The sequence below is a fragment of the Cucurbita pepo genome, chromosome 4, assembly GCF_057944985.1.
Source record: "Cucurbita pepo subsp. pepo isolate OVF chromosome 4, ASM5794498v1, whole genome shotgun sequence".
NCBI classification, from domain to species: Eukaryota; Viridiplantae; Streptophyta; class Magnoliopsida; order Cucurbitales; family Cucurbitaceae; genus Cucurbita; species Cucurbita pepo.
In genome coordinates this window covers 8,555,220-8,576,822 of record NC_141801.1, presented here as the reverse complement: position 1 = coordinate 8,576,822, position 21,603 = coordinate 8,555,220, and the positions used below count along the sequence as shown (strand labels likewise).

At 35.0% G+C, this 21,603-nt stretch overlaps 1 protein-coding gene across 2 annotated transcripts in view; it reads right to left on the bottom strand.

Moving 5' to 3' along the window:
• The window catches only part of LOC111793387 (ARM repeat superfamily protein), a 45,814-nt gene that overhangs the window by 18,381 nt on the left and 5,830 nt on the right, over positions 1-21,603 (bottom strand). For both annotated transcript variants that reach the window (XM_023675233.2, XM_087122995.1), the window contains exons 3-14: positions 18,589-18,678; positions 13,777-13,850; positions 13,509-13,661; positions 12,846-12,966; positions 12,574-12,629; positions 9,595-9,649; positions 9,436-9,492; positions 9,222-9,323; positions 6,699-6,779; positions 6,524-6,576; positions 4,174-4,243; positions 1,739-1,802 (exon numbers count right to left, since the gene is read on the bottom strand). In XM_023675233.2, the coding sequence (XP_023531001.2) occupies positions 1,739-1,802; positions 4,174-4,243; positions 6,524-6,576; positions 6,699-6,779; positions 9,222-9,323; positions 9,436-9,492; positions 9,595-9,649; positions 12,574-12,629; positions 12,846-12,966; positions 13,509-13,661; positions 13,777-13,850; positions 18,589-18,678 (976 nt within the window). The remainder of the gene's footprint in view (positions 1-1,738; positions 1,803-4,173; positions 4,244-6,523; positions 6,577-6,698; positions 6,780-9,221; positions 9,324-9,435; positions 9,493-9,594; positions 9,650-12,573; positions 12,630-12,845; positions 12,967-13,508; positions 13,662-13,776; positions 13,851-18,588; positions 18,679-21,603) is intronic.

The following is a 21,603-nucleotide window of genomic DNA, read 5'->3' as shown; positions in this document are numbered from 1 at the left end:
CATCCAAAGTGCTGAATAAACCTCCTTATTCAAAGGAGATGAGGAGGCCAAATGATGAGATAAAGATTTGACTGAGAAAACTCCCGATGCAAAAAAAGAGTAGCTCCTAGAGTCATCAAGAAAACTAATATGTACCAAAGATAAAACATCCTAACAACTGCTGCAAATCTGTAATTTCCTAGTTTTCTTAAAAAGATATTCGAGGATAAAGGCTTTCTCAGATTGCTTTTGGCCACTCTCTCTTTGGTCTAATAGAAAGAACTGACGGCAAATAGAGGTTAACAACAGACTACAATTTGAACAACTCTGATCTATTATGACCGAGCAAATCCATATAATAAATAAAGCACGTAAATTAAATCCTCTATAAAATATTAGCTAGAGTAAGAAAGTATTCCAATCTTCATATCAAATTTGAGAATGAATATTATCTAGTAACTTTTAACTTTGATTGAGAAAACATATAAATTACTTTAGATGTTAAGTATTGTCAACAACATCTGCTTCATTGCCGCCTATTCAAAACTCTATACAAGGAAAAATCCTCAATACTTTTACCTTCTATTGACCCTGTATTTTACTCTTATAACGAAAAATTTAATTGAAGAATATTGTTCAAGGAAAATACCCAAACAGTATCATAAGAATTCAGAAATGGTCTAGGTGGTTCTAAATCCTCTCACGGTATTTTAATGTCATAGAATGATCCTTTGTCTTCTCTTTCAGCTCCTTAAAATGATTCAGATGATGAGTTAAATGTCAGTTTGAGTAGTGAAGATAGGATACTCAACCTCATTACAATACATAGGATGATGTCATTGATTTTCTTTTCCAATCAACAGACCAGCAAGTTTCTAAGTCCAAGGAAGGTTCAGAACCATTGCCGAATATTTCTCCAGAAACTTCAGGTCTTCCTTCACCCTTTAAACCATTGCAAGTTTACAAACTAAGTGAGATTTATTTCCTTCAAATGTATGAAATTTCTTCGTCTAGTACAATGGGGAAGTGTTAAGCTGCCTTACAGTGTTCATTTTTACCACTTCAAGGTGATTTTTCCCCTTAACTTTTAGAGATATGGAGTTTGGTTCTTTTGCAAACATGTAGAATCTGGAGGTTCATCAAATGTAGAATCTAATTGTTGTTCTGGAAACCAAATTGAAGATTCTAAAATTTTTCAAACGAGGTTTTACAAACATTCAAATTTCCTTCCATCTTGTCAAATTTGTTGATTTTCTATCAATTTTGGGCCTAATGTTTATTGAAAGAGAAGCCGTATATGGTTTGAGGATTTTTTATCTACCTTCTGTGACATTAAGTGATGTATTGGAGGTGATTTTTAAATTTTCGAGTCCAGAAAAATTCCCAATTGGATAACCTTCAGTTTTGGGGTTGTTTTTGTTGGCTTGATTCTTTGAATCTAAAGTGTGGGACTCGTTTATCTGATAATTATAGGGTTTCAATTCAAAAAAAAAAAAAAAAAAAAAAAGATTTACAGACAGTCAATAAATCATTAGGATTAGCATGTCTGAAATATCCTTAGTCCAAAAGTTTATACTTGTGATAACATGGAGGAGAAGCAACTTCTGCCCAGTCAAAAATAAACAAGACCAAAAGAACTTCAGATTGATTGTAGCAACAGATATAATGTGGGAAAAGAAGCAAACTACAACTTTAAGAGATCACATAGAAAGAGAGTAATTTAATTTAATAAGGCAAGCTAAATAAAGAAAATAGTTACCTTTGGCCTTGCTACTAAACATTCCAGCGACAGCTACCAGGCTTTCTTCACTCATCTCATGGACCTACAATATTCATATCCTTTTATTAGTAAATAGTTTGACATTTATCTCTTTCTATAAATCACTCATATCTTGATTGGAGGCCCAATTCGTAGTTTGTCTCTGCTTTTTTTGTGGGCTCTCCTTTTGTTTCCCCTTGTACTTTTACTTTTTTTCCCAATAAAAGTTTGATTATTAATTAGAAAAGCATGGTTGCTTTTTGGAGTTGGGAGAGATTATAATATCTAATACCTCAAGTTTGTAGATGAAGCAATCATTTAGAGTCATGAGAGATTCTAAGACTTAGTTCGTTTGACCAATTTCTTTAAGGCGTTGCAAATTTCATTTTGAGCTTTAAAATAATAATCCAGACTTTATTTGAGTATCTTTGGAGCCCCATCTCTTAGATACAGGATTAGGATATGATGAAATTTCAAAAAGGAATAACGGAGTTTCAGGAAGATCTTCAATTAGTTTGCATAAGAGGTTGAGCGTGATTACAGAAAAAGTTTTTAGATTAAACACACCAACAAGAGGCATGAAAAACAATTGCATCCAGAAGTTGATCCAAATTCCTTTCTTCACCAATGAAAATTCATTCATTTCTTTTGAGCCAAACACCCAAAAGAATCATGAAGTAGTTACTACTAAGCAAAATCTGTTTGTTTTCTCTTCTTCAAACAATGGCCGCACAAAATCTTTTATGCCCCACAGAAAAGGCATTAGGATTCCGGTAATATCAAATATATGTACCACAAATTAGCCACTACCAGACAAAAGAGAGAGAAATTATCAGGTTTTTATACAACATCAATTTAGGCTCAAAGCTCCTTTTCTTTTGCCAAAAGGAAACAATACTTTTGACTGATCAGATAATCCTTCGGGTTAGATTTGTTGAAGAGTTATCTCATTTGTCAGATAGGCTACACCAAATTATTACTAGAGCAATTGTCTAAGCCATGGCTCCCACCAAATAGATACCAAGAAACTCTCGTTGACACAGTTTGCAAGGACCTTCCGTGAACCTATGCTCAATATTCGACTGTGCATGCCAAATTACAAGGGGATACCTGTTGGAATACTCTCTTTGCAAGAAAAGATCATAGAAATAGACGCCATGATGGAAAACCAAAATCCAATACAAGATTTGTAAGAACGAAGAACTACAACCTAAGAAAGATGATCTGTTGGAGATACGATGCACTAGAAAGACAAAGATTTCAACCATACAATAGAAATCAAGAGTGGGATTCTGATTCGAGCAAGGTTGGATTCGAATACAATGGAAATCAAGATTGGGTTCCGATTCCAATGACTCCAAGAACTAGAGATTATTTCTTCCACCAAGAATTGATCTTAATATTTTGATTATGATTCACGATTTCATGACTTGGTACAGGAACCAGTGGGTGCAAGAAAGAAATATCTTACCGTTCATGGAATAGACTTTGAAGAACATGAGCTCTTGGATAAAAGCAAGAGATTTTGGGTCAAGAGTTGCACAAGAATTGTGATCTCAATTCAATTCTTATTGTTATTATGATCCATGAGAACACCTATCAAATGTTGAGGACTCGAACGAATATGAAGATGAATTTTGGATTGATTATGAGAGTCCTACAAAATGTTGGTATCAAGAAAGAGTGAGAAATAATCTTGGACGTTGTACAAAGGTTCTAATTTTAACACATCAATTTCATCCAAACCTAAGGTCATTTATGACCAAAAATTGAAAAGGACAACACCAAAGTTTCAAAGGGGATTCCTTGACCACAAACATCATTGGACAGATAAAAATTTCAATTCGGATTTAGAGCCAAATAATCTACCTCAAACTGAAGGTAAATACCAAAAGTCAATGGGCAGCATTCCAAAAGAAATTGAAACAAGTTACACATGGCAAGAAATTCAAGATTAAAAAAAAGAATTAAAAAAAGAAAGAAAGAAAGCTACCCAAACATAATATTGAAGGTACATAATACCTAAAAACGGAATTGACAGAGTGAGTTAGTTTACTCACTTTGGTTAAAATCTTTTGTAATTTATTAAGTACTTAGTTTGTTATTCAATTCTCTATCAATTGAGGGTCGATCTCTTGTATTGAACACTTTTGAATCATAATAAAATCCTTGAATCATAATAGGCTACACCACAGTGAAACAAACTAATTCCACATGCGAATAGAGTTGTTGAATTTTCCACTAATTAAGTTTGTATTGTATTGATGTCCTTGGATATTCCAACTAGTGGAGCCAGTGTTCTTTTGTTCAATCCTTTTTTCCTCATAACCAATCTTGATTTCTCATTTCCTCCATTTTACCCTTTTACTGCTAATTATCCCAAGTCATAAAGCTACCTGGAAAAGTGACAGTTGTCGAGCAATTGAAATAAATACCTGAACATTGGAGACAACTCTAGCAAGGGATTTAACAATGCCTTCAACAACATTTGTGTTTTTCGGATGCCTGCAAGATCAATGAAAATAAGTAATCAATATACATTGGGATACACAGATGTCCTGTGAGAAAAAATAAAACCTAAAAGTCTAATGCTTACAGAATACCAACCCCACAAGATAGTGAAAACAAAAGCAGTAAAAGAAAAACAATAAAAAGATATAAAATCCAGTTAAGGCATATATCCGGTAAATAGAAGCCAATTAAAGGCTTAGAAAGAGAACATAAATCATGTTTTATTATCTTGACTGTTAAAAGGATTTCATAACTCATGTTATATGTTTTATGATATCATGAGTGTATACATCTCTAACCCTGTTGCCAACTTAGAGCAATTTAACGTTCACCCTCCTCTTACATTTTCTTAGGTAACGATGACAGGAGTTGCAAAAATGTCTACCGAGTGTGCCACGAGTTACACTTCTACAATAGTATTCTTTTTTAAATAAAAATAAAATTAAAAAACAGTTTCATTATGTAAGGAACTTGCAAAAAAAAAAAAAAAAAAAAAAAAAAAAAAAAAAAAAAAAAGAGGCGTAGTTTCCCAAGCCAAGGGAGTGACATAGGACTATTCCATTAGGACCAAAAGAAAATCAACGCCATAGAAATAAAAAGGAGGGGATAATTTACACCAAGATGTAACTAGGAAGATGGCATGATCAAAATCTATCAAAAGATTGAGCTTTATTGTCTTTTTTACTTCTTTTTTTTTTTTTTTTTTTTCTTTAGTACGGGACCAACTTTCATTGAGAAAGATAAAAGAGAAAACAAGTGCATACCAAAAAGCAAGCCCAACAAAAAGGGACTCCAATCCGACAAAATCAAACCATGATCACAAGTATAAAAGGGCCTAGTGACCGATGTCCACAAGGAGGCATTAAACCTCGCTACCCCCAAAACTCATCACAAGACCACTCCTCAATTTTAAGCATCCTATTGTTTCTCTCGAGCTGAACTCCCCACAAGATAGTGAAGAAACTAGCGTACCACAAAACTTTGCCATTTTCACGAAAAGGCAAACTCAAATGCACCTTCTCAGTCTTAACATGTAACAATCACCATTCCACACCCAACACAAGCCAAAATGAAGTTCACTCTCCTTGTGCCACACAGCATACTAACTTCTTAGGCCTTTTGCTAACACCCATAGCAACCCACTCAGAAGGGTACAAGCCATACTAACTAACAATGACCTTGTACCACACAGCATTAGGCTCCATGAAAAACAACCACAACCACTTAGCCAACTCCACACACCAAACCACCTACCACCCAATTAACCAGATTGAGCTATGTTGTTTTAGATATAATATTTTCTCATAATCTAAACTAACAACAAAAAAGGCTCCGACAATATGCATCCAAAGAAGCTTTTTCTTATCTCCGACAGGATGACCCCAGAATAAGAGAGGAGTTCATGAAGGTCCATAGGGAGGGCACTAGCAAATTTTTTAAAAAAAAAAAAAAAAGAATGTACTCCAAAGTTTGCAGGCAAACCCACAAAGATAGAAAAGTTGACTTCAGGACTCTCTCTCCTTGTTGTCGAGAGTACACCAATGTGGAGATAAAACGCTAGGGATGGCAACGGAACAAGGCGAGATCAAGGATGCACTCCCCATCTCTGTCCTCATGGGAATTTTTCATCCTCATTCCCATCCAATTCCCCGTTTTGAGGAGTCACGTGGGAGTCAAGAAATCTCTGTTCAAGGATTGGGCCCCACGAGGAAAATTTCTTATCTTTTATTCTGTCAAATCAGCGATTCCCCGCCCAGAGTTGGGGATCCTACCCCACGGGTATTTTTTCGCCATCCCTAGAGCCATTATAGGTAGTGATGCTGCAATCTGTCATGGGTGAGGACTGCACAGTGTGATACTCCTATAAGAAAATATTAATTTTCAGATTTTCTTTGGGTAGTGATCAGTCCATATACTATGGCCTGTCTCTTTGTAGCTGATGTCTTCTAGCAAAGATTTCGAGGAGAAAATACCATTTGCTTCAAGCTCGTAACTCCATTTATCATTTGGATTGAGAGAGGTGAACGGTAGATGTGGGTCAAATCCCCCCACTCGTTTTCATGTTTTATTATAATTCAATTGTTTATGAAAAGTCGTTTATTTATTTATCAATTTATTTTAATATAATGTTTTACAATAATTTCTATGAAACCCAAAAGGTTTTTAATTATATAAATATAGTATCTTCAAAGATTTTAACTGCTATGGACATGCATTTTCTATTTTGTATTTAAAACACAATTAAATAAAATCAACTGGAGTTGGTAAGCTCACATATCAAAGTTCTGGAAAAGAACCTGCAATGTCCTAGCCTCCATGCAAAAACCCTATCAAGATCGTGACAAATTCAAATTATTAGAAACTTCTACACACATGAGCACACACAAAACAAAAACAAAGCCAGAATTCAAACCACCAATTCACATATAATCAACTTAATTAGAGTTACCCTCAAATTTTCAAGAACAAGAATCCTATGCCACAGTGGTAGATCAAGAAAAGTAACCTTCAATAACATACTGAGGAAAACCTGCATTTGGTATAAAAAAATAAAAAAGATGTAGTTATACAATAGATTTAGATTCTCAATGAGAAGCAAAAAAAACTCCATTACTTAGCTTCAACAGAAATGAGACTAAAATACAGGTATCAAAGAACTCCATTCTAGTCAAAGGTTCTATAAGATATAAAAATATAGTTGGTGCTGTTTTCTTCCTATCAAGATGCTTTGGTTATTGCTTCAAGTGTAAACCTTTTAAAAGTGTTGTCTAAATATGTAAGCAGATAGTTTTTCTTGGGGCAGTGCAATAGATGATGCAAGCTAATGCGCAGTTTGAAATATGGGCATTTGTTGTAAAGGTCGCATAGCTTTTTAGCTTTGTAGGCCAGTTTTTCAAGCATGTTTGGGTTCAGAACCATGTAATCAAGCATGCCTATAAGTTTTTTTCAGTTCTTTTTATGCGCTACCCCAAGAAGCATGGACCCAGACACAACGTGAACATAGTTTTTTAATATAATTCTACATTTAAAACTTTCATATTCAAAATTTGAATACAATGAAAACATAAAAATTTTGTTTCAGAATTTCCACCATTTGGATCACATAATTGGAAAATAATTTTCAAAAACACATCTACCGAAGGCATATTCATTGAACACAGAAATTTGAAAACCTAAAAGAGAATCTAGATTGTCTACACAAACGCTCTTAATTGTCCATTGAGTTAAGTTTAGAATTTAATTGAACATGAAATCTAATAAATCACAAGAGCCCACCTAAATTCAGTAAGGACAAAAGAAAACATGCCAAAAGTATCCATTAAAAGCCCATATAACAAATTTATGAAAAAGTTTGTAATTTAAGAATAATAATTATAAAAATAAAAAATAAAAATTAACCCTAAAATCTTCTTCCCTCCCCAAAGTATTTTTCATTATGCTTCCCTCCCCCCTCTCCATATTCTTCTCTCTCCATCTCTCCCATTGACCATCTCTACTAATGTCGTTGCTTTGCTAACATCTACCTCTACCAACATCATCATTCTACCGCAGACACTTGAAAGGTTTGGATTTTTGAATGGCGTGTCTAGGATGTGTCTATGGTGTGACCATCATGTGTCCAAAGTTTTTTTTTTAAAAAACAAGATGACACGGAATTTTGCGTGTGAACACAAATCTAGAGCGTGTCCAGACATATCCATGTCTGACACATGTTTAACATGGCCACTTGGTAAAAAACAAAATGTTTTCTTCCTAGCCTTATGTAATTTTTCATTTCATCAATGAAAATTCTTGTTTCTTTTTATGGAAAAAATGAAAACGATCCATCTTTTCTAGACAAATTAAAAAGATCTAGAAGGTGGCTTGAGCTTCCGGGCATTGTTAAATTATGGGATTCCTTTGTTTCTTTTGTTTCTTATCAGAAAAGAATATACATTCAAGACACAAAGATGTATTCCTTTGTTTCTTACCAAGAAAAATATATATGGTATTCCTTCTCAAGCACACTTTATCAAATTTCTATAATTACAATTATCTTCTTTCTTTCTTTTTTTAAATAAGAACTCAACTTTCATTTAGTTGAGAAAAAAAGAGAATACAGGGGATTAAAAAAAATACTGTTTAAGGAAGGGAATCCAGCTCAATAAAATGAGACCTAGTAAATAATTATAAATAAAAAAAATATTAAATTAAAAAAAAAAAAAAAAAAAAAACTCTGTCATTGACATCCAATGAGAAACAAAAAACCCAGTGAGGGACCAAACATCACAAGGGCCCCTCTCAACACTCCTAGAGAGTTTTGTTGTCTCTCCTCCGACCTCAACCGTACAGACTCCAACTTACCACAAAAACCTCTTCTTCAATTGTTACTCATAGAAAGATAATTACGACTATCTTTTTATGAATACCAATTGAAGTATCTTTTGTTTTCTCCTCAGGACTTCTCAGTGGGTTATTCCCTCCTCTTTTGTAATTAACACCCATCAATCAGAAGTTTGCTTCTTAGAGAAAATAACGATAATAGCAATAACTAAATCAAAATTCTCAATCCGAACTCTAGGCTTATCTTAAAATATCCTTTGATCCCTCTCAAACCAGATTTAATGAAGTCCGACTAGTTTGACACCAAGAATATTTTGGATGAGACAAACTAAATAAAGAACTTTCCTCAAGCCACCAAACAAGCAAAAATATAGGCATTGTTATTGAAAATGGGAATACTTATCCTGATATTGTTAAGGTATACACAATTAGTAATTATAACTAGTATAAATAAGAACTAAAACAGTTATCAGAAGGTCTGATGCATATGAAGCATTCAAGTATTGGTGCTGAAATTTGTGAACTAATTAAGGTTGAATAAGTGCATACCAAGAGTAATGGATGTCAAACAATAACAAAGAACTATTAATAAAGTTCATTATCCAAATTATCATGTCACAATCAAAAAGTTTATTCTCATAGAACAGACCTCACATTCAGTGATGAGGGATGTACTATATAGTCTGATAATATGAGCAACTGACCGCAAGACTATGCGTCGGAAATAAGGCTCCCCTGCTTCACCTTCAATCTAACATGACATGGAAATGGGGCAAAAGGAAGCCAATTTGTTACCAAGATCTCAACAAGCATGGTTATCGAAGCTAAAGATTTTAAGTTCACAAATTTTCCAAATCAATCACCTCAGCATTTGTACGAAGTGATGTCATAAGAAGAGAACAAATCTGATGGCGCAAAACCTGTTAAATTTTTAAGTAATCATTCCAATATTAAAAATTTTATCAAAGAAAAAACATATAAATGTCAAAGTAGAAGTTTCTTAGGTAAACTACAGTAACCACCTGCTCATATGGAACTAATATCCTGAAGACAGCTACATAATTTGACAAAATGAACCTACAAATAACAAATAAAATATTAAGAGAAAAAACATGAGGAAACGACATTCATTAAATCAGTGAAAAGTTACAGAGAGAGTCCCTGTACGAGTATATAAGTAAACCTTACACAATCAAAGATCCCAAACTCAGGGGGTTATAAAAATGAATCCCAAATGCACAAGAAATCCCTCAAAGAAAAATTACAAAAATAAAGAACATACGGAGCACTATGAAGATGCTTCATATTTATGAACATCAATTTTCTTCCATCGCAGTAAATTTATCATCAAACACCCTTTCTTTCCTTCAAAATTTGAAATACTTGCTTTAATTGTATTTGCCCAAATCACAGATTTTGGATCCAGTTTTGATTACAAATGAGGCACTAGAAGGACACCTAGCTGGAAAGGGAGAAGGAAACCTCTTCAAGATAGATTTGCCAAATATAATGTCATTTTCATCCTACTTTATCATTTACTTGGGCACGCATGAGAAGCCCACTTTCTTTATCTAATCAGAACAGATTCTTAATTATGGGAGGATGGCTGGACCTCTTCTCCACAGTAAGAGTGACTAGACTTGCAAGAACTACTTCAGATCATTTTCCTATCAAATTCCATTTTCACGAAGGTTGCGTTTCCACCTTCATCAGAACTTCATCTTTATCTCCGCATATGTTCATTGTTGGCGTCAGTCTCCATTAAGCACTTGTCCTTTTCTATTCCCTTTTTCCTCATGTCCATCAACCTTTGATTCATTTGTTGCCTCTTCACAATGCTTGCGTAGGCGTCTCTAAAAACGTTTTCCATCTCCAGCCATAGAAGGAGCAACTGCTAGAGACCTCTCTGAACATTTGTTATCACCAATCTCTACTTGCCAATAGATCTCCCTTGGACATCTCGCCTCTGTGGGTTTAAACTCCCTCCCAGCCCCTTCATGAGGCTTTTGAATACCCACGGACAATGAATCAACCTCCCCATATCGTCTTCATTGGTTCATTTTGAAAGTCATGTTTTTGGACTCCTTCATCTTGTTTGTGCGCCCTAGTTCGTTTCTTCAACCTATTCTTACTTTTTTCTCCATCAATTCCTCATTCTTTATATCCTCCTTCCTCTTTTTTGAGTATTTTAATGATGCTTTTGTCCTTGTGACTTCACTCTAATGGCCATCCATTTGCTAGTTGAGCTACACAACTCTATCATGATTTTTTTTTCTTTTCTTTTCATCTTTGCCAATATTATCTTCTCTCTTCTCACTGCCATGCTCTCTCTAATTTATTTGAAACTCTGTTTCATTGTATCTTGAAATGAATCGAAAATCTAATTCAAACACTCCACCACTTCACATAAAATGTTCAACATATTCTCATGTACATTTGCATCTAACTCCATGGCCGGAACGGACAACTTTGAAACCAATTTGATAGAACCCAAAAAAATATTTCAATGTAAAAGTAACATAGCTTCAAGATAACAAAGTACTCAAGGTACTTGGAACCTCCACTTTCTTGACCACTCTCACTCGAGCCCTAACCCAATCCCGTTGAATAAATGTCTACCCTCTTCCTTTCTCACTCCCTCTAGTTATAACCAAACATCCTAAAATGCGCCCTAACTACTAATATACCCTTAATACTCTAACAACATTTCAACTGACATTCGTATAATAATCTTGGAGGTTTGGAAGCAAATGGATAAAATGGATTCTTGGATCTCTATCATCATCTTGTAATAAAAAAAAAAAAAAACGGCTTTCATTGAGAGAAATTAAAGGACGTACAAGGACATAAAAAAAAAAAAAAAATTATCCAACTAAAGGAGCCCAACAAACTACAAAAAGGACCTCCCGTTTCTCTATCATAACTAATGGAAGACCAGGGGAAATCCATTGTTTCCAGGGGCTTGGGGCAAAGGAACCCCTTGTCCCCTTTCCCTTTCACTCCAGTAAGGATCAAGAGACATTATAGAAGGATTCAAGATAGGCAAAGAGAAGGTGCATATAACCCACATCCAATATGCTTATGATACTTTGTTCTCTTTTTTTTTTTTTTTTTTTAACAAGAGACTAATGCAGTAAAAGTATGATGATTAGGCTTGGTGAACATCTAAACCAATAAAAGGCAGTAAAAAAAGATCATTTGCAGAGAGCAATTGGATTCCAGGTCAGATTAAGAAGAAACTCATCTGCAGCCCTGGAAGGATATTTGTAAATCCAGAGCTTTCTTTGAGAAGAAAATAAAATACAAGTGGGGATATGGAAGGAAAAACGGATTCTGGGAAGTCAGTTGGGGTACTCCACCAAAACCTCTAAAAGAAGACTCCCTCCAGTAAGTCTATCGCAAATTCTAAATCCCACTCAATAAATAGTTGCTGGTTGAAACTTTCTGTGACAATGTGAAGTGTACGGCCACTACTTGGAGTGCCCTACACAATTCTTTTTGTAATATTCTATTTTTCATATCAACCTAGATTGGAGGCCTTTTGTTTCAAACCCTCCTAGGCTCGCTAAGGTCTTCACGATATTGTCTCCACTTATGTCATTTTCAAGAAGAACTGCTTGAAATGGAAGTCAATATCATACCAAGCTATGTGACTTGCCTAGTCATCCTTTTGAGTTAATAGTTACTACATCCTTAGTTAGGAAGAATAAACTATTTCTTATAGAATGACCATTTAAACAAAACTGGAAGCACAAAATGTTTTTGTAAGTGTCTTTGTTGTGTTCAAAATGTAAAACCAAATTGAATCAATTTTTTTTTTTTTTTCCAATTTTTAGAAACAAAATTGAGTCAATAAGCAAAGTTATTGTTTTTTGTACTTTCTAGATGGAATGGAAATATAGGAGAAGAATAATATGATAATGCGGAGAAGTATCTTAATAAAAAATTTAAATTGAAAAGACGGTAGAAACACACAGCCTTCAGAGAAGAGATATTCTTACTCTAATATATCAAGGGCAAAGGAGCGCTGGAAAGAAATTGGGCGTAACCAAGTTGCCTGTCAATGAAAAGCAATGTCATTTCTTGGGAAATTGGACAAATTTATTTAATCACAATGTCCCCATTGCAGACAACAGAAGAGATATAAAATGCTAAAAGGAAGAATTTGAAGATGTAGATTAATTTCCAAACTAATTTTCGCGACTGAGAAAATTTAAAAGGTGTACAAGAGTTATCTTAATTTACAAACTAATGGCTTAATGTAAGTACATACAGATCCATCTGCAGCAAGAGCTGTCAGATCTTCAAGCAATTGAAGCCCAAGCCTCCCAGCTTTAGTCAAGTTCTCTCGCTTCAACAATGGCCCTCCAGAAAGAGACCCATTGTTCATTGTCCTGTTCATGCCAGGATTAATGAATTAAAGTAGTAACACCATGCTTATGGTGCGTAATAACAGTTTTCTGTGGTTTTTTTCTTTTCTTTTCTTTTCTTTTCTTTTCTTTTCTTTTAATGAAAGGTTATATCTTGTTCCAAAAAAACAAATCTACTAACTGATAGCAAATGTAGAAAAGTTGAGACATAGAACATAACATAAAAAAGATTCTGTTTTGGCTTCCTTATCTGGTTGTGGTTTTGTAAGCCCCTTTTGTATTAATTCATTTTTCTCCGCTTTAATCCAAAATAAAGAATATAAATAAAAAAATGAGACAGCCGGATATTCTCCCAATGAAGTATGAGATCAGAGGGTGATAACTGTTTTCCTTATTTCGAAGTTACATAAACAGGTGCTGCAGAAAAAAAAGACTTCAATAGTTGCACATTAAATAAAATTCAAATAGCATAACTCAACATTAGTCATTCGTAGAAAGCTACTAATCATTCATAGAAAGCTGTGAACTATGGGAGTAAAGTGATGTCAATCAAAAGACAAGCATACTCTGAGCTATTGATGTTATGATCAACATCAGCAGTAACCATGGTTCGAGAGGTTAGACTTCCAGTACCAAACTTTCCCGCCGGAAGCGACTCAGCAAAAATTACATGATCAAAAATTAGAGCTACTGCTTGCCTAAAGGTAGCAGCTGCAGTACTGTACACACTCGAATGAAAAGTGTTTTGTTAGATAAAGAGGGAAAATAGCAAGTAGCTGATGAATAATAATCATATTAGACAAGGACATCATGCGTGTAAATTCAATGACATACTTTCGAACACTGTCAGAAGATCTGTTGTTTTCTAAAAGCCGAATACAGATGCCAAGAGCTTGAGCCATATTTTCCTGCAGTTATACAAGTGAAAAATTTTGGCTACCGTGATAAAGGTTACAATAGCAATAAGATGACGATTTTTTATTTTCAGCAACTAAAGAATCTTCCAGTAAAAGCAAGTTGTGGTGTAGTTCATTCGTGAGTATTCTATTTTTTTATGCATGAATGGCAAGAAAAAATTTCCCTCTGCTTGGTCACCCACTATAAGGAAATCACAGCCAACCGAACAAAGCTCCCAAACCTGTTAGTCCATCCTACTCCGAAATCTTCCAAACTCTCTTTGTGCCCCCACTCAAGTCACAAGCCCATGCTTCCAGGCACTTTCAAACGACTATTTCTAGCTTAAATTCATCAACTTCGGTGAGATTCAAGCTTATTTTTAATGCTAGAAGTTGACAATCGGTAAAAATGCACAAGAACAAATGATGCAAATACAAGTTCATTCATTTGTTAGCAACTTTTGTATTCTTTTTCATTTTTCTTAACGAAAGTCTGGTCTTCATTTAAAAAATGTATTAAGTGATGATGAATTTAGAAGTATAGGCAAAAACATATTTTAGCTTACAAAACAAGGAAAATGGAGGCCTAAAGTGTAACGCCTAGAATTTAAGAAAATAAATAAAAGATTTTTTTTCAAAATAATAAAAAAGGAAGGAAAGCAGAATGGCACGCACGCAGGTTGGAGAAAATGACCACACAGTCAACGATTAGTTTCTCAACCTTCTCTTCAACAAATTTGAAGCTAACCTTTTTAACCAGTTTTATTCTTTTGACTTAATTTAGGGCATATTGAGGAATTTTGGAGAAATTTAGAATATCCCAAGTCTACAATCAAGTAAGTAACCATATGGAGCAAGTTTTTAAGAAATACTAGTAGGAGTCGATTAGGATTGAGGGCAATGATTGAGTATTATGTTTAGGAGCCTAGTTTAACCTAGTTTCATGAAAATTGTGCTTAGATAATGTGAACAGTTACCACTTAGTTCTATTTATAGTTACCGCACGCATGATTTATGAACTCTGATAAATCATTAGGCTTTTATGCTTTCTAGAATGTTGAGGTTGGATTTTTATCACGTAATGAGCATGGCGAGCATGTTGTATGCCTTTATACGTTATTATGCATGATTTAGAGTTTGGATAGCCCATTACTGTCTAGTCATGAGTTGGACTATCGTTATGTGCCATAAGTGCTAGTTATGATTTCCATAGACTATGAGTTACTGTTTCGCGTATTTTGGTCCTAGCACCTCGTCATGAGTTCCATAGCCTCCTTGGGTTGACTAGGTACCTTGTAGGGACAGATAGGGTGCAACCCCTCTTTGTGAACTAACCAACAGAGTTTAAGGTCTACTTGTTACACATGGCTTAGTTGTCACCCATAGAGGATATCGGTAGCCATAGAGAGTATACTACTACCATTCATATCGGTGGTGCCTAGTGGGGAGGGAGGGCCTTTGTACTGATCCAGCTCGAGTGGCATAGTGATAGGTAGTTTTACTGTTCCAGCCTAAGAGGGCATAGTGACAAGTAGTTTACTGTTATAGCCTGAAAATGCAAAGTAACAGACAATTACTGTTCCTAAGACAGGTAGTTTTACTGTTCTAACCTGATAAGGGTACATGAGCCGGTAGTTTGCTGTCCCAGCCTAGAAAGGGCATGGTGACATGTAGTTTTACTGGTCTAACCCGCTAAGGGTACATGAGCAGGTAGTTACTATTCTAGCCTAGAATGGGCGTAGTGACAGGCAGTTTACTCATCTTAGAAACAGGTAGATGTTGTCTGACACCATAAGGGAGAATCCACTATTAGAGCTCAGTAGGTAGATAGGTATGGAGTACGGTCACCATTTAGAGCGAAAAGGGCTCCTCCATACCGACAAGTATTACCTTAGGGCCTTTTTCATGGGCCATAGTGACTCGAGGCGCTCCTCGCGCAAGGCCGATGAAGGACCTAGACATACGTGAAACCTAGAGCCAAGAAAACAGAAAACCCCTAAGTTGTGATCCTAAGAGGGATTGAGTACTCCTTAAAGGAGATATGCTGAGGGTAGTTCTACAGTGATCGACCAAGTTTGGTATAACCGTTTAGCCACAGTTTGGGCAATCGTTAAAAATAGCTATGAGCACATAGCTTCTGTGTATAGGATTAAGTCCGACAATAGCCTACAAGTAGGTTGCTTAATGAGTATTTTTACTCATTCCATATTATCTTCTTTTTTTTTTTTTTTTCCAGATAGAGTGTAGACCAATGCTGATGGCGGGAGCGTGCAGAGTCGTGAAGCTACAAAGGGGGCATTTTAGATTGAGTTTCTTCCTTCTTGTCTTTTTTACTAGTATATTAAAGCTTCTTCTCGAAACTTATGTAAAAGTGTTTTGATTCGACTCTGCAGATATTACCTTAAAACTACTTAGATGTCGATTTTGAATGCATATTTAAATTTTAAATTCCTTGAGTCTCTCGTTTTACAAAAGAAAATTTACTGCTCTTTTACCCTTGAGTGTATGTGGCGACCTGTGATTTGAGGTATCGAAAAATAGGATCGTTACATAAAGAGTATAATTGAAACACTGTATTCAAAGAAATATGTTCTTTAATTTATAAACCTCGCCGCAAGAAGTTCAAAGAAATCTGATGCATAAGAAACACAGGGTCATAAATTCCAACATCGTCCATCATTAGTAATTGCTTTTAAACTCTCTAAAATCTGCTTGCCTCGTTTCAGTTTTTTAATTGCTTTTAAACTCTCTAAAATCTGCTTGCCTCGTTTCAGTATTCTAAAAAATTATGAGCAAATGGTAAAAACCACCCTTAAAGTATGGTGGTTGTTGCAATTGCACCCCTCAAACTTTTAATGGTAAAAATGAAACCTTCAAACTAACACAAATGCTAAAATTAGGCCCTCAAACTTAAACAATTGTAAAAATTGGACTATCAAGCTTTTAATTGCAAAAATTGGACTATGAAACTTTTAATTGTAAAAATTAAACCCATTGACTTACCATAAACAGTGGTAAAAAGGGACCCTCAAACTTTTAATTTCAAAAATTAAACCCTTTAACTGACACAATTGTTCATCTATTAAACCCTTTAACTGACACAATTGTTCATCTTCTCTCCTTTTGTAAACATTGTTCTTTTTTTTCCATTCATCCTCTCCTTTCTATCTCTTTGAGGATCAACATTTGCACTCCACAAGGTGCGATCATCTGGTGAAAGTGGAGCGCTTGTGAAAAGATTCTTTGAATCCTGGTCCAAAAGTTTAAAAGGAAGGCAAGGGAAAGACATATAGACAACTGAAGCAAAATCTTCATTTTTTTCACTGCCCTCTCGTGGATCACACAGATTGAAGCCTTTCACTCTCAGCTACTCCAATGGTGTTTTCATCTCTCCCCAACAATCATTTTGCCTTTGCCCACATATCCATCTTTTTCCTATGTTCATCTTCTTCCCAAACAAAGCCTTGGAGTTTCCTCTCTCTACCAATCATCTCTAATCTCACAAAACCTCCTTGTCCACTTCAACACCATCACGGCGTACTGTTCTTTGACGTTGGATTGGTCGAATCAATTCAATACACCTACATGCACTGTCAGAACTTTCTCTTGAACCTCCGACCACCCCTAGTACTTGTAGTGATTCACCACTGCCTCCTATATCCTCATCTCCCTCAACTAAAACCCCTTCCTCAATCAAAAATAGTGGATTGCATTGGAGAAGATAATGGATGGTAACAGAACCAATGGGAAAAAATAATAATAACATTTTTTACAAAAAAAAAAAAAAAAAAACACCTAATTTTAACAATTAGGTTAGTTAGATTTAATTTTTACAATTAAAAGTTTGAGAGTCCAATTTTTGTAATTGTGTAAGTTTTAGAGCCCAATTTTAACAATTGTGCAAGTTCTAGGGCTTAACTATTTAAATTAAAAGTTCGAATGGTGCAACAACCTCTATACTTAAGGGGTGGTTTTTGCAATTTTCCACAATCAAGCTTTCATTGACAAAAATTAAAGGATGTAAAGGGTTGTCCTTAAAGACAACCCAACAAAATGAACCACTAGATCAAAAATAAGTATACAAAAAATGACCTCTAATTTAAAATGATAAGACCTAAATACAAAATTCTTAGAAGCTAACACCGAAAGATATGCATGAAAATTGGCTAGAGGCTAAACCTCCTCTCATAATATCTCGATCTCTTTAAAAGATCATATCCTATTACTTCTCACAACCAACAGACCTCACAAAACAGCAAAAAAGCTCGTGCACCACAAGAACCAACCCTTATCCTGAAATGGTGGATGCATAAGAATGTCCTCCTTCATAGGAACTACACCCGATTTTAAGCCACCAAAAACCTCAAGAAAATCTTAAGTATGAGAATTTGAAAGAATTCTGATGCCAAGGTTTATCTCCATGCCGTTTGAGAAAAAAAAAATCAAATCATTTAAAGAAGAAAAAATCTACAAGAAAACCTCTCGGAAGGATTGGGGCCCAAAGGTGGATCCCTTCTTCTCAGGTTTATAGAAGAATCCCCTGACAAAGTTAGAAGAGCCCCACATTATGTGAACAGTGATCACATACATAATTTGAATTTCTAAGAACCACGCACTCTAAAATAAGATCTCATCAACAAAAAATAAACAAAAGAAGTAAAATCTATTCAGCTGTCCATTTTTTTAAAGATGTACTATTTCTTGCACAATGATCATCTTATGGCGATAAAGTTTTCTAAATGATCATTACCTCACTTTCAGGATGTAATCGGGATTGAAAAATTATTAGTATAGTTTGAAGTGTCTTTAACTGAACAGTCTCATCTGATATTTCAGCGTGCTGCAAAAAAAGGAAATTTAAATTAGAATGATATGAAAATCCATTGTTGCGTTTAACTTGACATGTCAAGGGCAGAATCAAACTCATATTATTCAAAATATTCTCCATCAAGATAAAATAATGAAATAATACAAAATGAGAGGGAAAAAAATTCTAGATGAATGAGGCTACAAAATCCTCTGGTGCAACTTCATCTATGCTTTTAACTGGAACTTATGGTCAGAAAAAACGCTCATGTCTTCACAAATAAGTAAAAAAGAATTCATTATTTTATTGAGTCTACCTTTTTTCTTGCTTTGCCTTGGAGTAAACTTTCTCCTCCCTTTTATAATTATAGCTCATCACACCTCATGACCCATGGGCAGTATTTTTTTGCAATTATTCAAAGATAGGAGTTCCTTTTGTAATCTATTTCACATATCAATGGTTCTTATTTCCTATACAAAAAAAAAAAAAAAAAAAAAAAAAAAAAAAAAAAAAAAAAAAAAAAACTACAAGAAAATACCACCAATTGGCCAACAAAGAGGATAAAGTATAGTTCTTTTAAGAAGAAACCAAGTTGTTATTGAGAAAAATGAAAGAGTATACAAGAGCATGACCTCACACCCACCATAGCTGCCCATCTATTCAACTTAGACGAATCACAATAAATACCCAAGACAGTACTCTTACCTCGATTAATCTTGTGACCTTCAAAAAAGGACAAAAGAAAGAGATGGGGTTAAATTTACCATGTCAGATCCAAGAACAAACAATTTTGTTCCATCTGCCAAGTACCATTGGCAAGGGATGTAGATGGTGAAAGAGTGAAAAACAAATTGGGATTACCTGTCATATGACTGGTAGTATTAGAGTTTATGACCTACTTAGTAGAGGATGAAAGAAGACAATGATTCGTGTTACTTGACTATAGTTGTAATAGGAGTAATCGAGAATGATGAAGAAGATGCTTTCAATGATTTCTGATAATGTTGAATTTGAGCAAACTCGATTATGCAATTAACAAATGGCTTCTTAGACGAATCATGGAATGATTGAGTCTGCGATTATACCACATTAGACATCACTGTGAGCTATTGTTTGGCCATAGGTTAATGATAAATGTAGAACCTTCCAACCAAGGCACAACTTCTAAAAAATCTTATATGAATGAAGTTCCCAATAAAAAAAAAACTTTAGTTCTTTTCCGAACCAACTTCTAACTCGATGCGATTAGGACCAAGATAACCACACAAACAAGTCGGGAGTAGTGTGAAATGGTTAGCCACAAAACCAGAGAAAATTTTGACCATGCATACGGATGAAAGATTCTTCTAGCAACACGTGTGGCGCACGCGCTGGTACTTTTCCTGTCAAATTTTGGATCCTTGTTGATCATCGATTGGGCTACGCAGTGATGATACACAAAACCCAAGATAAAAGACAAAACTCTCCAACAAGGTGTCCCATACCTCAAACCCTAATGTTCACAAATCCCTCCTAATGACTCACAAAACCCTAGTTACCTAGAAAAGACGTAGTGCTCTGATATCATGTTACTATGAGGCCAAAATATGAGAGAATCACATCACATTCTATACAATAGGGCTAAATATATATATATAGGCATATGTGGAAGCTCTAGACTAATAACAGTAAAATTATAATAAAGGACAAAAGACTAATAAGCTTCTAAATCCACTTATTATATACTATAACACTTATTTTATTTACAAAAAACAAAAAAAGACAATGACATACAAAAAAAACCAACAAACTACAAGCAGGGGCTCCAATCCCCTTATGTACTATAACACTTATTTATAAATATAAAAAAAAAAAAAAAAAAAAAAAAAAAAAAAAAAAAGAAAGACAATGACATACAAAAAAAAAACCCAACAAGCTACAAGGGCTCCAATCCAAAAGAATAAACTTAATTGATAACACTACAAAAATCCTTAGACATTGAACCCCTAGTCAAGACACTCCAACAACTCCCCCTCAAACTCTGTCATCCCCTCTGAAAATCCAACAAGCTACAAGGGCTCCAATCCAAAAGAACAAGCCAAATTTCTTAAATACATAGTTAAAAAAAAGTTGGTCAAAGGATTTCGGCCTTCTCTCATGAAGGAGGATTCAACAGAACCTCCTCAATCATAGTCCCATAGTTCTTACTCCACGCCAATGAGACACTATAAACATCCAAGAACTTGGACCAAATTGACTAAACAAAGTGGCAATTTCATAGGATAAGGTCAAGGTCCTTCAAAGCACCTCTACAAAGAGAGCACCAAAAAGTGTTTAAGCTCGTTGTATAAAGTATTGGCTTTTCCATGTAAGGCTTGTCAAGCAAAGAACTTTGCCTTCTTAGGAATCTTAACTTGACAGATTGAGGAAAATGGTGGGGCAACAAGGGGAAGCAAAGGCACAGTCAAAGGATAGAAGAATGAACCAGAAGAAGGGCTTGTGATAAGCAAAGGATACAGGTACAAACATCCCTCTCCCTCAGTGAATATGAATGTCCCTCAAAAGTAAACAGTAGAAACCTCCAACAACACCCTATCGAGAGGAAGCAATAAAACTCAAAACCAGAAGAAGAAAACTCGCCAGAAGACAGCAAAATAGAGACCACATAGAGTGATTTCATAGTCGAGAGGTGGTACAAATGGGCAAAAAGGGGCAACTTTTGGTTTTTTTTCTTTTTCTCCTGTTAGGAGGTTGTTTCGACAAGCATCTTGTATTTTCTTCATCTATCAATTCAAATTTGTTTCTTGTTCAAAAAAATCTCCACATCCATCAAACCTCCCAAAAATAGGTATGAGAATCAACCCAATAGAGCACTTAACAACCTAGAATAAGGAGGGAAACTGAAGAGATATCTTTCCAAGAAAAACGATACTTGTGGAAGTAAGATGAATTTTTACACTATAGGGAGGATAACAGCAG